The sequence below is a fragment of the Rhinatrema bivittatum genome, chromosome 4 (genome assembly GCF_901001135.1).
Source record: "Rhinatrema bivittatum chromosome 4, aRhiBiv1.1, whole genome shotgun sequence".
NCBI classification, from domain to species: Eukaryota; Metazoa; Chordata; class Amphibia; order Gymnophiona; family Rhinatrematidae; genus Rhinatrema; species Rhinatrema bivittatum.
Genome location: NC_042618.1, coordinates 52,367,279 through 52,383,672, shown reverse-complemented (window position 1 = coordinate 52,383,672; position 16,394 = coordinate 52,367,279). Strand labels below are relative to the sequence as shown.

Below are 16,394 nucleotides of genomic sequence, written 5' to 3'. Positions count from 1 at the left end.
CATGGTTTCTTTTTGTACTGTTTTATTTGTTCACTTTGTTCCCTGTACGTACCAGGATCAGTCCAGACACCTGGGTTGTGACTCCGCACCAGCAGATGGAGACAGAGCAAGACTTGTCGGGCACCCTCACATATAGTAAGGCGCCACCCACAGCTCGTCAGTCTTTCTCTGTCTCCAGCAGATGGGGCAGGTTCACCCACAGGCTCTGAGGATCCCTGGGTAGTTGTTTAGCTAGTCAGGGTTGTTGGATTTGGTTTAATTTGGTTTAATTGTTGGATATATATAAAAAAAAAAAAAAAAAAAGGAAAGTTATAGAAAGGCTTCGCTTGTCCTGAAAGCCTCTCAGGGGGGTTGTGAGGTCCTGAGGGGACTACCCCTCCCTGGTCGAGGCCACTGCTGAGGGTTGAGGACCCGGCCTGTCTCTGGCAGCAGCGCCGGGGGTGACACCGGGGAGCCCGGTTCACTCACCCCCGCTGGACTGGACACTTCAGGACCAAGGTCAGCGGCAGGTAGAAAGAAAAAAAAAAAAGTGACTTTGTTTCTTTCTTGCCGTTTTCGCCGTCTGTGAGGTTGGCTTTGGTTTTGCGGGGGGAGCGTTCCGCGGGCGGCTTTGATTTTTCTCTGGCCTCTTGGCGGCTTCGGCGGTCCGGACTGGTGCGGGGCTTGCCGAGGGGCGTTTTGGGCCGCGCGTGCGGCTCCTCGCGACGGGTTTTATTTTCCTTGTCTATCGGGCGGTGAAGGGCCGTCCGGCGGTCGGGGGGTTCGCGCTCGACCGCGATCGCCGCCGCGCGCTGCCCCTGGAGGAGAAGGCAGGGCCGACCTGTTCCCGCTCAGCGCGGGAACGGCGGCCATTTTAGGGTCCGTAAGGGAGGCCACGCGGCGGGCGGTGGAAAATGGCGGCATGCCGCCGGCATTGTCTCCCCAGCAGCGGGACCCCGGGGGGGATCCCCCGCGGGGGACTGCTCCTTCGGCGGTTCGGAGTCAGGAGGAGGCCTCCTCCGATTCTGAGGCCTCGTTTTCGTCGGCCCTCGCGGTGCCTTGAAGTAAATTAAAAAAAAAAAAAAGAGATAATAAATAATTAGATATATGCTCAAAACGGAAGGGATCGTCGGTCAAAGGGTCGGTCTGATCCCCAGAAGAAGCGAGCGGGGGAGGGTCCCCGGAGAACCGTGGACCCGCTTAGAGAGCGGCACTCGAGCCGCGGGGGCCCCCAGGAGACCGACTCCTAATTGGCTTCATCCGGGGACGTAGACCCTGATTTAGGGGCCCCGCGTGACAACGATGCACACGCGGATACGATCCACGCGGGACACAGCAAGGGTACCCCTGCGCTGGAGGGTGCCGACCCCAAGGTGGTGCGCTTGTTCCGCAAGGAGGAGCTCGCACCGCTTGTTCCGGCTATTCTTCTGGAAGTGGGTGTGGATGCCCCACCCAGGGAGCCTAGAAAGGATTTACCAAGATGGGCCTGACGGGACCCGCGGTGGCTTTTCCGGTCCATTTTTCCGCTTCGGATATTCTCTTTCGAGAATGGGTCACCCCGGAGTTAGGCTTAAAGGTTAGTAGCAAAGCTATGGATAGCTGTATCCGTTGCCGGAGGACGCGCTGGATCCCCCGCGTCTTCCCCGAGTGGACGCAGCGGTTTCGGTGGTCACTAAACGGTCGACGATTCCGGTGACGGGGGCCACGGCGCTCAAGGATATCCAAGACAGAAAGCTGGAGACTCAGCTCAAGAAAGTCTTTGAGGTTTCGGCTCTGGGCATACGGGCGGCTATTGGCAGTATTTGCCCTGAGAGCCGGCTTGCGCTGGGCTCAGGTGCTCAGGCCAAGGCGAGCCTCTCGGGTGAGGAGGCGGCGCAAGCGGACAACTTGGTGGCGGTTATCGCGTACAGCGCGGAGGCGATGCACGACCTTCTGCGGCCTTCGGCTAGAGCCATGGTCTCGGCAGTTTCGGCACAACGTCTCCTGTGGCTCCGTATTTGGGCGGCGGATGGATCTTCTCAGGCACATCTAGGCTCGCTCTCTTTTAAGGGGAAGTTGTTATTTGGCAAACAACTGGATGACCTGATGCAGTCCCTTGGTGAAGACTGGGCGTTCAAGTTACCGGAGGACAGATACAGGGCCGGGCTTCGTTTTCCAATAGGTCCCGCGCTGGTGGGCCCAGGAAGTCGCGGCCACAGAGATCGTCGGGGGCCCCGTATAGATTTAGTTCCTCTCGCCGGTCGTCCTGGTCCCAGTCCTTTCGAGGAAGGACATTTGGACGGCAAGGCGGTTCCTCCTCGGGGACCGGTCCGAAGCCCGCCCAATGAAATGCGGAGGGCCCCTTCCCCGCAGCTGGCTCCATTGGTTACACCGGAGGTAGGAACCAGGTTGGCGCGGTTTTTACGGGGAACGGGCCAGGATAATCATGGACCAGTGGGTCCTCAGCGTGATAAGACACGGTTACGCGTTGCATTTTGCTCGGGCGTTGCATTTTGCTCGGGTTCTGGCGGACATAGTTCTGGTGTCCCCTTACAAGGGAGGCATCAAACGTTGGCAGTCCGGGATACGCCGCGACGCCTAGAAGACCTGGGCGCGGTAGTTCCCGTGCCTCCGGGACAGCGTCATCTGGGCCGGTATCCCATTTACTTCATAGTGCCAAAGAAGGGGGGCACGTTCCGACCCCTCCTGGACCTCAAAGGAGTTCAACAGATGTCTCCGAGTCCCTCGATTCCAAATGGAGACGATCCGCTCAGTCATAGCTTCGGTTCGACCAGGGGAATTCCTGGCGTCGCTGGATCTGACAGAGGCTTACCTCACATCGGAATTCGGCCGTGCCATCAGCGCATGCCCCTACTTGGACGATTGGCTGATTCGAGCCAAATCCGAAATGCAGTGCCGACAGGCAGGCGACAGGGTCCTGCAGCTCTTGCAGTCGCTCGGATGGGTGGTCAATCTCGCCAAAAGCCGGCTGGTCCCCACCCAAACCCTGGCATATTTGGGAACGCTGTTCGACACGACGCAAGGCAGGGTGTTTCTGTCCATGGAGCGGGTCTGCAAGCTGCAGGGTCCGGTGAGCCGTCCTGTCCCTCCGGATTCCGCAGGGGTGCGATTACCTGATGGAGTTGGGATCGATGGCGTCAATGTGGGCGCTAGTCCCTTGGGCGGTCGCTCATCTACGTCCATTGCAATCCGCATTGCTCTCCTGCTGGAGGCCGGTGTCTGAGGAGCTTTCTCTTCCCCTCCCGCTCACGGATCAGGCGAGGTCCAGTTTGCAGTGGTGGCTCAAAACCAACAATCTGACACGCGGAGTGTCTCTGCTCATGCCCGCCTGGGCGGTAGTCGCCACGGATGCCAGCTTATCCGGCTGGGGGGCGGTTTTGCGGGGGCCGCTCGGTGCAGGGACAGTGGTCCAAGGCACAGTCACAGTGGTCCATCACTTGCTTGCAGACCAGAGCGGTCACGTTGGGCGCTACAGTCGTTCCTCCCTTTGCTCCGGGGGACTTCGGTCAGAGTGTTGTCGGACAATGCGTCCACAGTGGCGTATATCAATCGCCAGGGCGGTATGAAGAGCCGTGTGATGGCGGAGCAGGCGCGGCTGCTTATGCTCTGGGCGGAAAGAAATCTGATCAACATTGCGGCGTCCCACATCGCCGGAGTGGACAATGTCCAAGCGGTTTTCCGCAGTTGGCCTCGGTTGGATCCGGGGAGTGGGAGCTGCCGGAGATGGCTTACCACCTAAGTTGCCAAAGGTGGGGAACGCCACACATGGATTTGATGGCCACCACTCAGAATGCCAAGGCTCCCCGATTCTTCAGTCGACGGTGAGAACGAGGAGCCGAAGGGGTAGATGTGTTGGTACTCCCTTGGCCCACGGACGTTCTCCTATATGTTCCCTTCCTGGCCTCTGATAGGCAAAGTCCTTCGTCGATTAGAATCGCATCCGGTGGAGGTGGTCATGGTCAGGGTGGTGCCGGAGTGGCCACGACGGCCATGGTTCGCGGACCTCTTGCTCTTGGCAAAGGAGGCTCCTCTCCGTTTTCGGGGGGACGCGGCTCTCCTGAGGCGGGGTCCGGTATGTTTTGGTGGACGTGGCTCACTTCGGCCTCGCGGCGTGGCTTGAGAGGAAACGTTTAGAGACAAAGGGATAGTCGGATGCGGTGGTTGCTACCTTGCTGAGTTCTAGGAAGCGGTCTACGTCTTTTGCCTACGTCCGGGTCCGGACGGTGTTTGACGATTGGTGTAGATCGCGTGAGGTGCATCCGGGGTTACCATCCGTGCCGGATATCCTCGCTTTTCTTCAGGCATGCAGCGTCCTCCGAATACAGGTAGCGGCGCTTGGCTGTCTCAGAAGAAAGGTGCACGGTCGGTCACTGGCTCATCATCCAGACGTGGCATCCTTGTCCTTCCCGGACTCTTAATCTGGTGCTCTCTGCTCTGTGCATGTCGCCTTTAGGAGGGCGACACTAACAGACCTTACCCTGTAGGTGGTTTTGTTCTCGTAGCAATTGAGTCGACGAGGAGAGTTTCAGGTTTCAGGCGTTACCTTGTCGAGAGCCGTTTTTGCGCTTCTCGGATTCTGGAGTCTCTCTGAGGACCGTTCCTTCTTTTCTTCCGAAGGTGGTGTCTGCTTGTCTTTTGAACCAGACGGTTGAATGGCCTGTTTTCCTGAGGGCCCGCGGGCTGATCCGGACGCCAAGGTGTTGGAGAAACTTGATGTCCGCAGAGTTCTGCTCCGTTATCTGGAGGTATCGAATCCTTTTCGGGTTTCGGACCATCTTTTGGTTTTGTTTTCGGGTCCAAGCAGGGCGGCGCTGCTTCTTGAGTGTCCATTTCTCAGTGGCTGACGGCAGCTATTTCTCCTGCGTACCTATTGAAAGGTAAGCCTGTTCCGGTGAGCCTCCACGCTCACCTGGCGCGCGCTCAGTCCACCTCGTGGGCGGAATCTTCGCAAGTGTCGCCACTGGAGTTCGCAGGGCGGCAATTTGGAAGTCGTGCGCTCAGTCCACCTCGTGGGCGGAATCTTCGCAAGTGTCGCCACTGGAGTTTTCGCAGGGCGGCAATTTGGAAGTCGTTGCATACGTTTGCTCGACACTATCGGCTGGATGTTCAGAACCTGGATTCAGGGGGTTTCGGGGGGAGAGTTCTGCGAGCGGGACTCTCTGGTTCCCTCCCTCGGTAGTTCAGCTCTGGTACATCCCAGGTGTCTGGACTGATCCTGGTACGTACAGGGAAAGGAAAATTAGTTTCTTACCTGATAATTTTCGTTCCTGTAATACCAAGGATCAGTCCAGGCTCCCGCCCAAGTATTGTTTTCGGTTTAAGAAGAGTCCGCTCGGTTGGTTTCAATTGTTTTTCAGTATCTGTTGGTCCTCTGGTTCTGGAAGTTCTGATCCAGCTGAGGGTTTTTGGTTGAATCGGCCCTAGTGTGGGGCGGTATAGTTAGTTAGTTTGGTTTCATTGCAGTTTTGCTTTGACATTCGTACGACTGACGAGCTGTGGGTGGCGCCTTACTATATGTGAGGGTGCCCGACAAGTCTTGCTCTGTCTCCATCTGCTGGTGCGGAGTCACAACCCAGGTGTCTGGACTGATCCTTGGTACTACAGGAACGAAAATTATCAGGTAAGAAACTAATTTTCCTTTATAATGTTTCATTGTTATATTATATTATATTGTTATATTGTTTCACTGTATCTCCCACCTGAGTTGTTTGTAAACCGGCATGATGTGCTCCACGAATGTCGGTAAATAAAAGTTAATTAATAAATAAATAAATAAATAAATAAATAAATAATAGTCCTTCTATTATTCGAAAGTGTAAATAACCGAGTCACATCTACTCGTTCAAGACCTCTCATGATCTTAAAGACCTCTATCATATTCCCCCTCAGCCGTCTCTTCTCCAAGCTGAACAGCCCTAACCTCTTCAGCCTTTCCTCATAGGGGAGCTGTTCCATCCCCTTTATCATTTTGGTTGCCCTTCTCTGTACCTTCTCCATCGCAACTATATCTTTTTTGAGATGCGGCGACCAGAATTGTATGCAGTATTCAAGGTGTGGTCTCACCATGGAGCGATATAGAGGCATTGACATTTTCCGTTTTATTAACTATTCCCTTCCTAATAATTCCTAACATTCTGTTTGCTTTTTTGACTGCTGCAGCACACTGAGCCGACGATTTTAAAGTATTATCCACTAGGATGCCTACATCTTTTTCCTGGGTGGTAGCTCCTAATATGAAACCTAACAACGTGTAACTACAGCAAGGGTTATTTTTCCCTATATGCAACACCTTGCCCTTGTCCACATTAAATTTCATCTGCCATTTGGATGCCCAATCTTCCAGTCTTGCAAGGTCCTCCTGTAATGTATCACAGTCTGCTTGTGATTTAACTACTCTGAATAATTTTGTATCATCCGCAAATTTGATAACCTCACTTGTCATATTCCTTTCCAGATCATTTATAGATATATATATATATAGAAAAGCACCGGTCCAAGTACAGATCCCTGAGGCACTCCACTGTTTACCCTTTTCCAATGAGAAAATTGCCCATTTAATCCTACTCTCTGTTTCCTGTCTTTTAACCAGTTTGTAATCCATGAAAGGACATCGCCTCCTATCCCATGAATTTTTAGTTTTCGTAGAAGCCTTTCATGAGGGAGTTTGTCAAACGCCTTCTGAAAATCCAAATACACTACATTTACCGGTTCATTTTTATCAACATGTTTATTAACCCCTTCAAAAAAATGAAGCAGATTTGTTAGGCAAGACTTCCCTTGGGTAAATCCCTGTTGACTGTGTTCCATTAAATCATGTCTTTCTATATGCTCTACGATTTTGATCTTGAGAATAGTTTCCACTATTTTTCCCAGCACTGAAGTTAGGCTCACTGGTCTATAGTTACCCGGATCGCCCCTGGAGCCTTTTTTAAATATTGGGGTTACATTGGCCACCCTCCAGTCTTCAGGTACAATGGATGATTTTAATGATAGGCTACAAATTTTAACTAATAGATCAGAAATTTCATTTTTTAGTTCCTTCAGTACCCTAGGATGCATACCAACCGGTCCAGGTGATTTGCTACTCTTTAGTTTGTCAATCTGGCCTACTACATCTTCCAGGTTCACAGTGATTTCGTTCAGTTCGTCTGACTCATCACCCCTGAAAACCATCTCCAGAACTGGTATCTCCCCAACATCCTCATTAGTAAACACGGAAGCAAAGAGTTCATTTAGTCTTTCTGCAATGGCCTTATCTTCCCTAGGAGCCCCTTTAACCCCTCGGTCATCTAATGGTCTTGCTTTGTTTCTTGCTTTGGATATATTTTAAAAAGTTTTTATTATGAGTTTTTGCCTCTATGGCCAACTTCATTTCAAATTCTCTCTTCGCCTGTCTTATCAATGTTTTACACTTAACTTGACAATGCTTATGTTTTATCCTATTTTCTTCAGATGGATCCTTCTTCCAATTTTTGAAGGATGTTTTTTTGGCTAAAATAGCCTCTTTCACCTCACCTTTTAACCATGACTGTAATCATTTTGCCTTCCTTCCACCTTTCTTAATGCGGGGAATACATCTGGACTGCGCCTCTAGGATTGTTTTTTTAAACAATGTCCATGCCTGTTGAACACTTTTAACCTTTGCAGCTGCTCCTTTCAGTTTTTTTCTAACTATTTTCCTCATTTTATCAAAGTTTCCCTTTTGAAAGTTTAGTGTTAGAGCTGCAGATTTACTTATTGTCCCCCTTCCAGTTATAAGTTTAAATTTGATCATGTTATGATCACTGTTGTGAAGTGGCCCCACCACCGTTACCTCTCTCCCTAAATCCTGCATTCCACTAAGAAATAAATCTAAAATAGCTCCCTCTCTTGTTGTTCTTTCCTTATAACAGGGATTCCAACAGGAAATAACCCTGAACACCGATAAGATTGATCAGTTGGTAGTTTTTGGGGAGCAACTGATTCAGAAAAGTGAACCTATGGATGCAGTGTTAATAGAAGACGAGTTAGAAGAACTACATAAGTACCAGCAAGAAGTATTTGGCCGTGTCTCCCGGTTCCACAAGAGACTGACCTCAAGGAATGCAGTAAGCAATCATTTTTTTTTTATTGTGATATGACACGGTTCTGGACTCACATTCTGCCCCTTCTCATTTTTATATGCATTCATTGTTTCCACAATTTAAACATAAACTTGGATCCTATCAGCCAGTTGGGATGTTGCTAAATGTGATATATAATCTCCGATAAAATACCCATTTTAATTATCTCATGCTTATTCTATGTTTTTATTTAATATTCCACCCTTCAGGCGTTTATTAGCAGATTACATTCAGGTACTGTAGATGCTTCCCTGTCCTAGAGGGCTCACAATCTAAGGGATCTATTTATTAAGCCACGTTAGGCATTTATAGCACATTAAACAGCGATATCACATGATAAACACCTAATGCAGCAGTAACGTGCTATTTTAAATACGGCGTGTTATTTAACTTAGTCTAATATGCTGATGAACTTTTTCCAAGGGTATGGATGATGAAAGAGAGACGTCTGAAAATGAGGCAGATGCAGAGGACACAAGAGAGATGCAGAACGGCTCATGGCATGAGCAAACAATTCACGAAGGGCCCACGTCCCAGCTCATACCTCTTGCACCAGCTCACGAGAGGTCCGGCCGGGAGACCCCTGTCAGTGTTGACTCCATTCCACTTGAGTGGGATCACACGGTTGATGTAGGTGGATCTTCCTCTCATGAGGATGAAGATGATGCAACGTATTACAGTGCTTTGTCAGGTAAGCACAGAGCTCCAGCTAAGCTGCTAGTTGCCAGGATTTATTTTTCAATTTGTCGGTTTCAGAATCCTTACAGTGGTGCCAATTTCACCGTTTAATTTTATGGCGGCTGACATGTAGTAACAAAAAAGTGAACAAAAATACTACAATAGACTTAGTAGCTTGGCCCCAGAGCATTCAAAAGAATGCAGTGTTGATGTAAATAAATGTTAATTTTCTATCCTGAAAATAACTCATTCTGAAACAGACTTTTTTTTTTTTAAGTAATCATGCAGTTTTGCTTTCTAGCCTTTATGAGCTCCCTTCTGTGTATCCAGTGAGGAAAATGCCGTTGTTCTCTTTCAGATGTAGAAATCACAGAAAGTCCCGAGGCATTTCTTAAAATGACCACAAAAACTTTGAAAGCGTCTTCTGGTAGGCACCTGCCCATGCATGTGTCTCATCCTGACAATATCGCTGTGGTGTATGCTGTAACCCTTCAACTTCTATCATGTGCAACATCTTACATCTTGCTTTGTATGAACAACGTGTGCCCCACCCATTGTGCCATGGTGTCCTTATCCTGAAAAACAGCTACATGTTTTACAGACCTGTCAAGCATATGCCTATAATAATAGCCTTCCTATGTGCAAACAAGACAACTAATATGCATTTACCATATTACTCTAAAACCGTTCATTATTTTCTTCTTCTGAATGGCTTGGGTCGTCTTACTTGAGGGATGGTCACTTTCCTGTTGCTTTCATCCATTTATGAAATTATTTATCAGGGTAAGAACCAGATGGAAAAAGTCGTGATTGATGGTGCAATTAATGTGGAGTATTCCCTGTTCCATCATGGCTGCAAGGATATCGTTGTAGTTGGTCTTGTATTAGTTTTTCTTACCCTGCACCAATGTAACTGCCATGGGAATAGCAACCAAATCCCAGTCCGTTCAACTACTCTTTAAAAGAGAAATCCTATTGTATTTAACCATTTCAAAAGAACCAGAAAAGAGGTCGCCGCCTGTAACTGCATGGCTCTCACTCCATTCCCCGATATTTCCATGTTTTGTGAATGTGCATGCTTTGCAAGGAAAGCTGCAAAACTCAGGGTTGTTTGCTGCCACCTCAGCCTCAACTTTGCTACCTCCAAGAAAGCTGCGCTTTCGGTGCACAAGACGTATTTCAGACATGCACACACTGCAAGCAGTAAACTTAAACTACTGGCTTGTGGGGGGGGGGTTTTTGTCTTTTTTTTTCAATTCTTTAAGTAGCTGTCCTGCATCTCCCCCAAACCTCTGGGAAGTTGACTGGTTTGGATGCGTGTACCAGACAATTTCACATGGCAAGTAGTCTGTCGGGTTCATGCAGATTTGTGACATCGTAGTTGGAAAATGTCAAGCATTCGTATGCAGAAATTATGGGGTAATTTGCGGCTCATTTTGCAATAGGGCTGCTGTAGAGTTTCAGGGGACATTGCCCGGGAGGTGGTTAGAGAATTTCAAGAATTATTTAAAATCATCATCGATGCAGGACAAATATTACTGCTTGCAGCATGTACCACTGAAATATTGCAGAAGGTGCAGTGTGTGTGTGTGCACGTGTGCATCTTTCTGTTAAATGTCACCGCAAACCCTCTGTTCTGTTGCAGGAAAATCTGATTCAGAAGCTCATCCGTGGCATTCTTCTGAAAAGCAGACGCCCAGAAAGCATCAGTACCAACAGACTGAAATGATTAGAAGCTTACTGCCTCCAGAAACAAGTACACCCTCTAAAGCAGATTCTGTAAGTTTCCTGTCTGTGCCAACTGCTAGAGGCTGCATTGCCTGTCTATTTTTGTTTTATTTTTGGTAGTATATAGATGATATGTAATAGCTTAAATTAAAATAAGGGGGTTTTTTTCTGCAAAGGGGAAGAACTGCTATTAGCATAAAGCATACAGCATAAAGAGAACCAGATTGTGATTGCAGGAAAACCTTGTGAGACTGGAAAAGTGGGCATCCAAATGGCAGATGAAATTTAATGTGGATAAGTGCAAGGTGATGCATATAGGGAAAAATAACCCATGCTATAATTACACAACGTTGGGTTCCATATTAGGTGCTACAACCCAAGAAAGAGATCTAGGTGTAATAGTGGATAACACATTGAAATCGTCAGTACAGTGTGCTGAGGCAGTCAAAAAAGCAAACAGAATGTTGGGAATTATTAGAAAGGGAATGGTGAATAAAACGGAAAATGTCATAATGCCTCTGTATCGCTCCATGCTGAGACCGCACCTTGAATACTGTGTACAATTCTGGTCGCCGCATCTCAAAAAAGATATAATTGCGATGGAGAAGGTACAGAGAAGGGCTACCAAAATGATAAGGGGAATGGAACAGCTCCCCTATGAGGAAAGACTAAAGAGGTTAGGACTTTTCAGCTTGGAGAAGAGACGGCTGAGGGGGCATATGACAGAGGTGTTTAAAATCATGAGAGGTCTAGAACGGGTAGATGTGAATCGGTTATTTACTCTTTCGGATAGTAGAAAGACTAGGGGGCACTCCATGAAGTTAGCATGTGGCACATTTAAAACTAATCGGAGAAAGTTCTTTTTTACTCAACGCACAATTAAACTCTGGAATTTGTTGCCAGAGAATGTGGTTCGTGCAGTTAGTGTAGCTGTGTTTAAAAAAGGATTGGATAAGTTCTTGGAGGAGAAGTCCATTACCTGCTATTAAGTTCACTTAGAGAATAGCCACTGCCATTAGCAATGGTTACATGGAATAGACTTAGTGTTTGGGTACTTGCCAGGTTCTTGTGGCCTGGATTGGCCACTGTTGGAAACAGGATGCTGGGCTTGATGGACCCTTGGTCTGACCCAGTATGGCATTTTCTTATGTTCTTATGTTCTTTTGCATGCCCAGAAAAATACATCATCTTAACAAACTGCTGCTGCTTTTTTCCTTTGTTCACACACATTCAAGTGGTATCTTTTTTGCTAAATGCAGACAATTTTGCTTAACCTTAAGTTAATATCCAGTGGCATGGTGAGTGGGAAATTATCCTGCTAACTTCAGTCAGGATATTAAGTAGGACTTAACCGGGTAAGTCACCCACTGAATATACCACTTTTATTGCAGTATGTAAGTGTGGTTAAATAAATAAATAGTTTGCTAAAGTTATCAGGATAACTTTGCTACCCACTGGACTTTTGCATATTGAAACAAAAAACCTAGCTTGCCTAGCAAGTTCTGATTTCTTCCCCCCACCCCATCCCTTACCTTAGCAAAAGGTGTTGACCAAATCCTCACCTCACAAATTCCAAAAAAGTGACTTGAAAGGTGACCAAAAAGGGGTGGGATCTGCCCCAATGATTGAAGGACCCAAATATATATATATACCAGAGGAGAGGAGAGACGGGGGGATATGATAAAGACTTTAATACCTGAAGGCATTAATAATGCACAGGAATTGAACCTTTTTCGATGGAAAGAAAACTCTAGAACAAGGGTCATACTAAGAAGCTCCAAGGGGGTCGAGTCAGGGCCATCATCAGGAAGTATTTCTTCACTTAAAGGTGGTAGATGCATGGAACGCCCGCCCAGTAGAAGTAATGGAATTCAAAAGGGCGTGGGAGATAAGCACAGTAGATTCCTAGTGGATATATGATGGAAACGAAGAGAAGGGTCACCCACATTGACTTAGGGTAACCTGCACAGAGCAGCTACCCTAAGAATAAATGCATTTTTAAAAAGCTGCTAGGAAGACTGGATGGACCATGTGGGTCTTTTTCTGCCGGCATTTAACATTTTGTATGATACTAAGTACTATAGAGCTGATAGCTCCTGGCACTTATTCACTTCATTCTGGGTACATAGACCAGTGATTGGTCCCTTTTACTGACAGCTGCCAGTGAAGAAACCAGTCCTTCTTGAGAGCTGGATAAGTTTAATTGACTAAAGTTAACTGGATAAGGTTAGCCAGTTAAGGTTACTCAGTTGTGAACGGGGATTAAAGTAATGAAAATAAGCAGGTGGACGGTGGTTTGTTCATGATTAAAATTTAATGAGATGGGTTAACATTCTCCTAGGACAAGCAGGATGGTGGTCCTCACACATGGGTGACATCATCTGATGGAGCCTGGCATGGAAAACTTATGTCAAAGTTTCTAGAATTTTGACTGGCATACTGAGCATGCCACTATCCGCACGTCCATACAGGGTCCCCCTTCAGTCTCTTCTTTTCTGCTGAGCTTTTGCCTCGCGGTTGTGGAGCTCTGCTCTTTTCTTCAGTTTTTTGGTCGGTCTTCAACTTTTTTCCTATGCCAGGTCCCTCTTCTCCCATCGGTTCCCCTACAGGGTGGCGTGGCAAGCTTTTGCCCTTCTGTGCGGTCGATTCCCAGCAGTATCGCTCCTTCGGTGGCTGCCGGTCATCGACCAGTCGCCGGATCTTTTTCGAATGGCGTCGTCAGGTTTTTGCCGACGCCCATGGACCATGTCTCTCATAGTTTTGCATGAGCTCTGTGTCCTCTGCCTCGGGGGTGTAGTTTTTGTGATCAAATGACCCCCAAGGGTTGTCGTGCCTGGTTACATAAGATGGAACAACGTTTTGGTTCTAGGAAATCTGATCCATCTACTCCGGCATCAGGGGCATCGACACAGAAAGGCCTCTGGGAGCCTATGGACACAGTGCCTTCACTGTCCACTCTACCCCTGGAGCCCTCTCGGGAAAGAGGTGCAGGAGATAGGCTGTTATCGGGATTGTCACGCTCTAAGACATCAGAGTAGTCTCCGTCCACTTCAGAGCCAGGAAAAGACCAGGCGGAGCACCATGGGAAACCTCGGAAGCATCTTCACCAGTTGCCATCATCACACGGCACTGGGCTCAGATCGGCACCGATGCCTGCCATGATGCCACCAAAGCGACTCCGTGGAGAGGAGGCATCAACCTCCATCGAACCCGGCTTTCCCCACCGATAGCATTGCCGGTCACCGAGCTCCCTCAGGGCTCCAAGGGAGTTCAGATGACACCACCTCCACCTCTTCCTCAGTCCTTCCTGTCTTCGGTGAACTTCCAGGAGAAGCTGGACTGCAGGGTTCAACTGGTGGTGCACTGAGCCCTGCAGGGCATCAAGTTGCCGGCTTTCCCGGTGCTCCTTCCGGTGTTGGAGCTTGCACCTTCAATGTTGGCACTGCTGCTGTATCGCCTCAATGTCTTCCTGGGCATCTTACCTACACAGCAGTTGCCAGTGCCTGGGGGTCCATCAATGCCCCGCCTGCCACCCCGCAGAGTTGGGTTTCTCCTAAGTTTATTTTATTTTTTCGTAATTCTATGTTTCGCGACTGAAGAAGGACCCCGTGTAGATGTGTGGATAGCGGCATGCTGGGCATGCTCAGTGTGCCAGTCGGTGTTCTAGAAACTTTGACACAAGTTTTCCGTGCCAGGTTCCATCAGATGATGTCACCCATGTGTGAAGACTAACATCCTGCTGTCCTAGGAGAACACCTGTTACAGGTAAGCAACTCTGCTTTTTTGTATCTAGATAAGTCCAAAAGTTAGCCGGAGAAATACTTTGAATATCTACCTCCCTGTATTTAGATGTCATCTTTATTATTATTTTTTTTTTTTTTTAATATACTGACATTCATCTGAGATATCACATCGGTTTACATTCAGGTACTGTTGGTATTTCCCTATCCCCAGAGGGCTTACAATCTAAGTTTTGTGCCTGAGGCAATGGAGGGTAAAGTGACTTGCCCAAGGTCACAAGGAGCAACAGCGGGACTTTAACCCTGGTCTCCTGGTTCGTAGCCCACTGCTCTGGCCACTAGGCTATTCCTCCTCCAACTATTCAATTAGAGCGAAACGCCTTATCATTTTGACTTGTAATGTGAGATGTGCTGTACATTTGCATCTTATGTTTTACTAGTTATTTAAGTCATGGCCCCCCGGGGTCCCATCCTCCCAACCCCAAAAATAACATGCAGGGAGCGATGCTGACCTCCTGAATGCTGGGTGTTCGTAACTCTATCCAGTGCTCTCAGAGCAGCAGGCCCCTTGTACTGGGGGGGACTGAGTTCGAGAAAAGACCTTTTCTAGAACTGGAGATAAAATGGGCCAAAATGTTTCTTAGCACCAAATAATCTTTGATTGTGAATCAAATATCTGGTTTATAGTGCAATATCCACGTGAAAGCTGAGTTTAACATGATAGAAATGATCTTTATTTTCCTTCTTCTTGAAACAACTATTTTAGTATGCACTAAAAGATGTGAGGTGCGTTTATTTATTTATATTTAAACTCTTTATAACAAGCAAATTCATATACAATTAACAGAAAGCCTTCGTTTACCCTAGGCTACACTAAAGTTGTCATCCTCTGATGATTTGGACAATGTTCAGCAATACTCCAGTATGTTAAACGAGGAAGCCCAGAATGATCAGGGACTGGTGGGGATTGCAGCTGCAGAGAAGCAATCAGGTAATGGGCCTGAGCAAGTCAAGCCAAATGAAATGATTTCTAATGCTGCCTGTGAGCGAAACGTTACCTGACTGCATAATTATGGAGACAGAACCAGGAAAAAGGATGCTCCGGGTGCACAGCGTTTCTTCTGTTCAATAACTTTATCTTAAAAAAAAAAAAAAGGTTTATTAATACTTTTGCAGTCTGGCTGCCATGTACAGACATTTCACATCTTAAATATGTATAATTATTGTAACAGCAATTTAAATATCCTTTTGGTGGGCGTTATATAATCGAACTTGATTTTTTTTTTTTTTTGCTTTTCCATTTTATAACACAAAGCGGATTACAAGTCCTGTCACTTCAGAAACATACGCCTCTTCCCTGGATGGCTCGACTCCTAGTGCTGCTGTCCAGCAGCGTACAAAATTTCTGGTCACCAATGGAATGGCAATCAGAAATTCAAAGTTGACAAGTGACTCACTGGTAGTCAATATCAAGCGGCAGGGGGGTGGATGGCAGGCAGAAAACATTTCTTTCCCGTGCTGCTGCCGCCTCCCGTGGCCCTAATGGTTATTATGGGTTCATCACCTGTAGGTCATGGGAGGGGGAGAGACCAGCAGCACTTCCTGCCTCCTTATGGGGGTGGGGGGGGGGAAAGGATTGAAAGCAAAGAAGAAAGGAGGAGAAAATGGAGAGCAAGGGGACGAGAGCGAAATTGGCAAAGTCTGAGAGAGAATGAAAAGGGGAGAAAGGTAATAGAGCAAAGAGAGGACTAGGAAGAGAGAGGGATTGGAAAGAGAGATGGGGGGGGGGGGGGGAGAGAAGGATCTAGGGAGCTGAATCACTGCAGGAAGAGAGGGCTGGGGCTTTACAGAGAGAAGAGTATCAGTGACCCAAGGTAAATACGAGAGACTATAGAGGAAAAGAAAGAAATGAGAGGGGAGAGGGAGAGCTAGGAAGAAGGAAGAATCTATGTAGAAGAGACAAGATTCAGTATTACTGTAACATCTAGAAGCCGATATTCCAAAAAAAAGATGAGGTCCTAAATTTAAACTCCTAGGTTAGAGGCTGTTTTCAGCCAAACTTAGGGGTAATATTTACTTAGCCGCGTTACCGAGGAGCCAATATTGCGCATTATTTGAGAGAAATAACATGGGTTGAAAAAATAAGGGGGGCATGTGTTAAGCAAAT

The 16,394-nt window shown here is 47.5% G+C and overlaps 1 protein-coding gene across 3 annotated transcripts in view; it reads left to right on the top strand.

Annotated features, from left to right (window-relative positions):
• SYNE2 (spectrin repeat containing nuclear envelope protein 2) overlaps positions 1-16,394 on the top strand; it is a 799,865-nt gene that overhangs the window by 760,030 nt on the left and 23,441 nt on the right. For 2 of the 3 annotated variants that reach the window (XM_029598125.1, XM_029598127.1), the window contains exons 109-113: positions 7,872-8,066; positions 8,505-8,772; positions 9,118-9,186; positions 10,405-10,538; positions 15,095-15,218. In XM_029598125.1, the coding sequence (XP_029453985.1) occupies positions 7,872-8,066; positions 8,505-8,772; positions 9,118-9,186; positions 10,405-10,538; positions 15,095-15,218 (790 nt within the window). The remainder of the gene's footprint in view (positions 1-7,871; positions 8,067-8,504; positions 8,773-9,117; positions 9,187-10,404; positions 10,539-15,094; positions 15,219-16,394) is intronic. The other variant, XM_029598126.1, reaches the window with a different exon arrangement.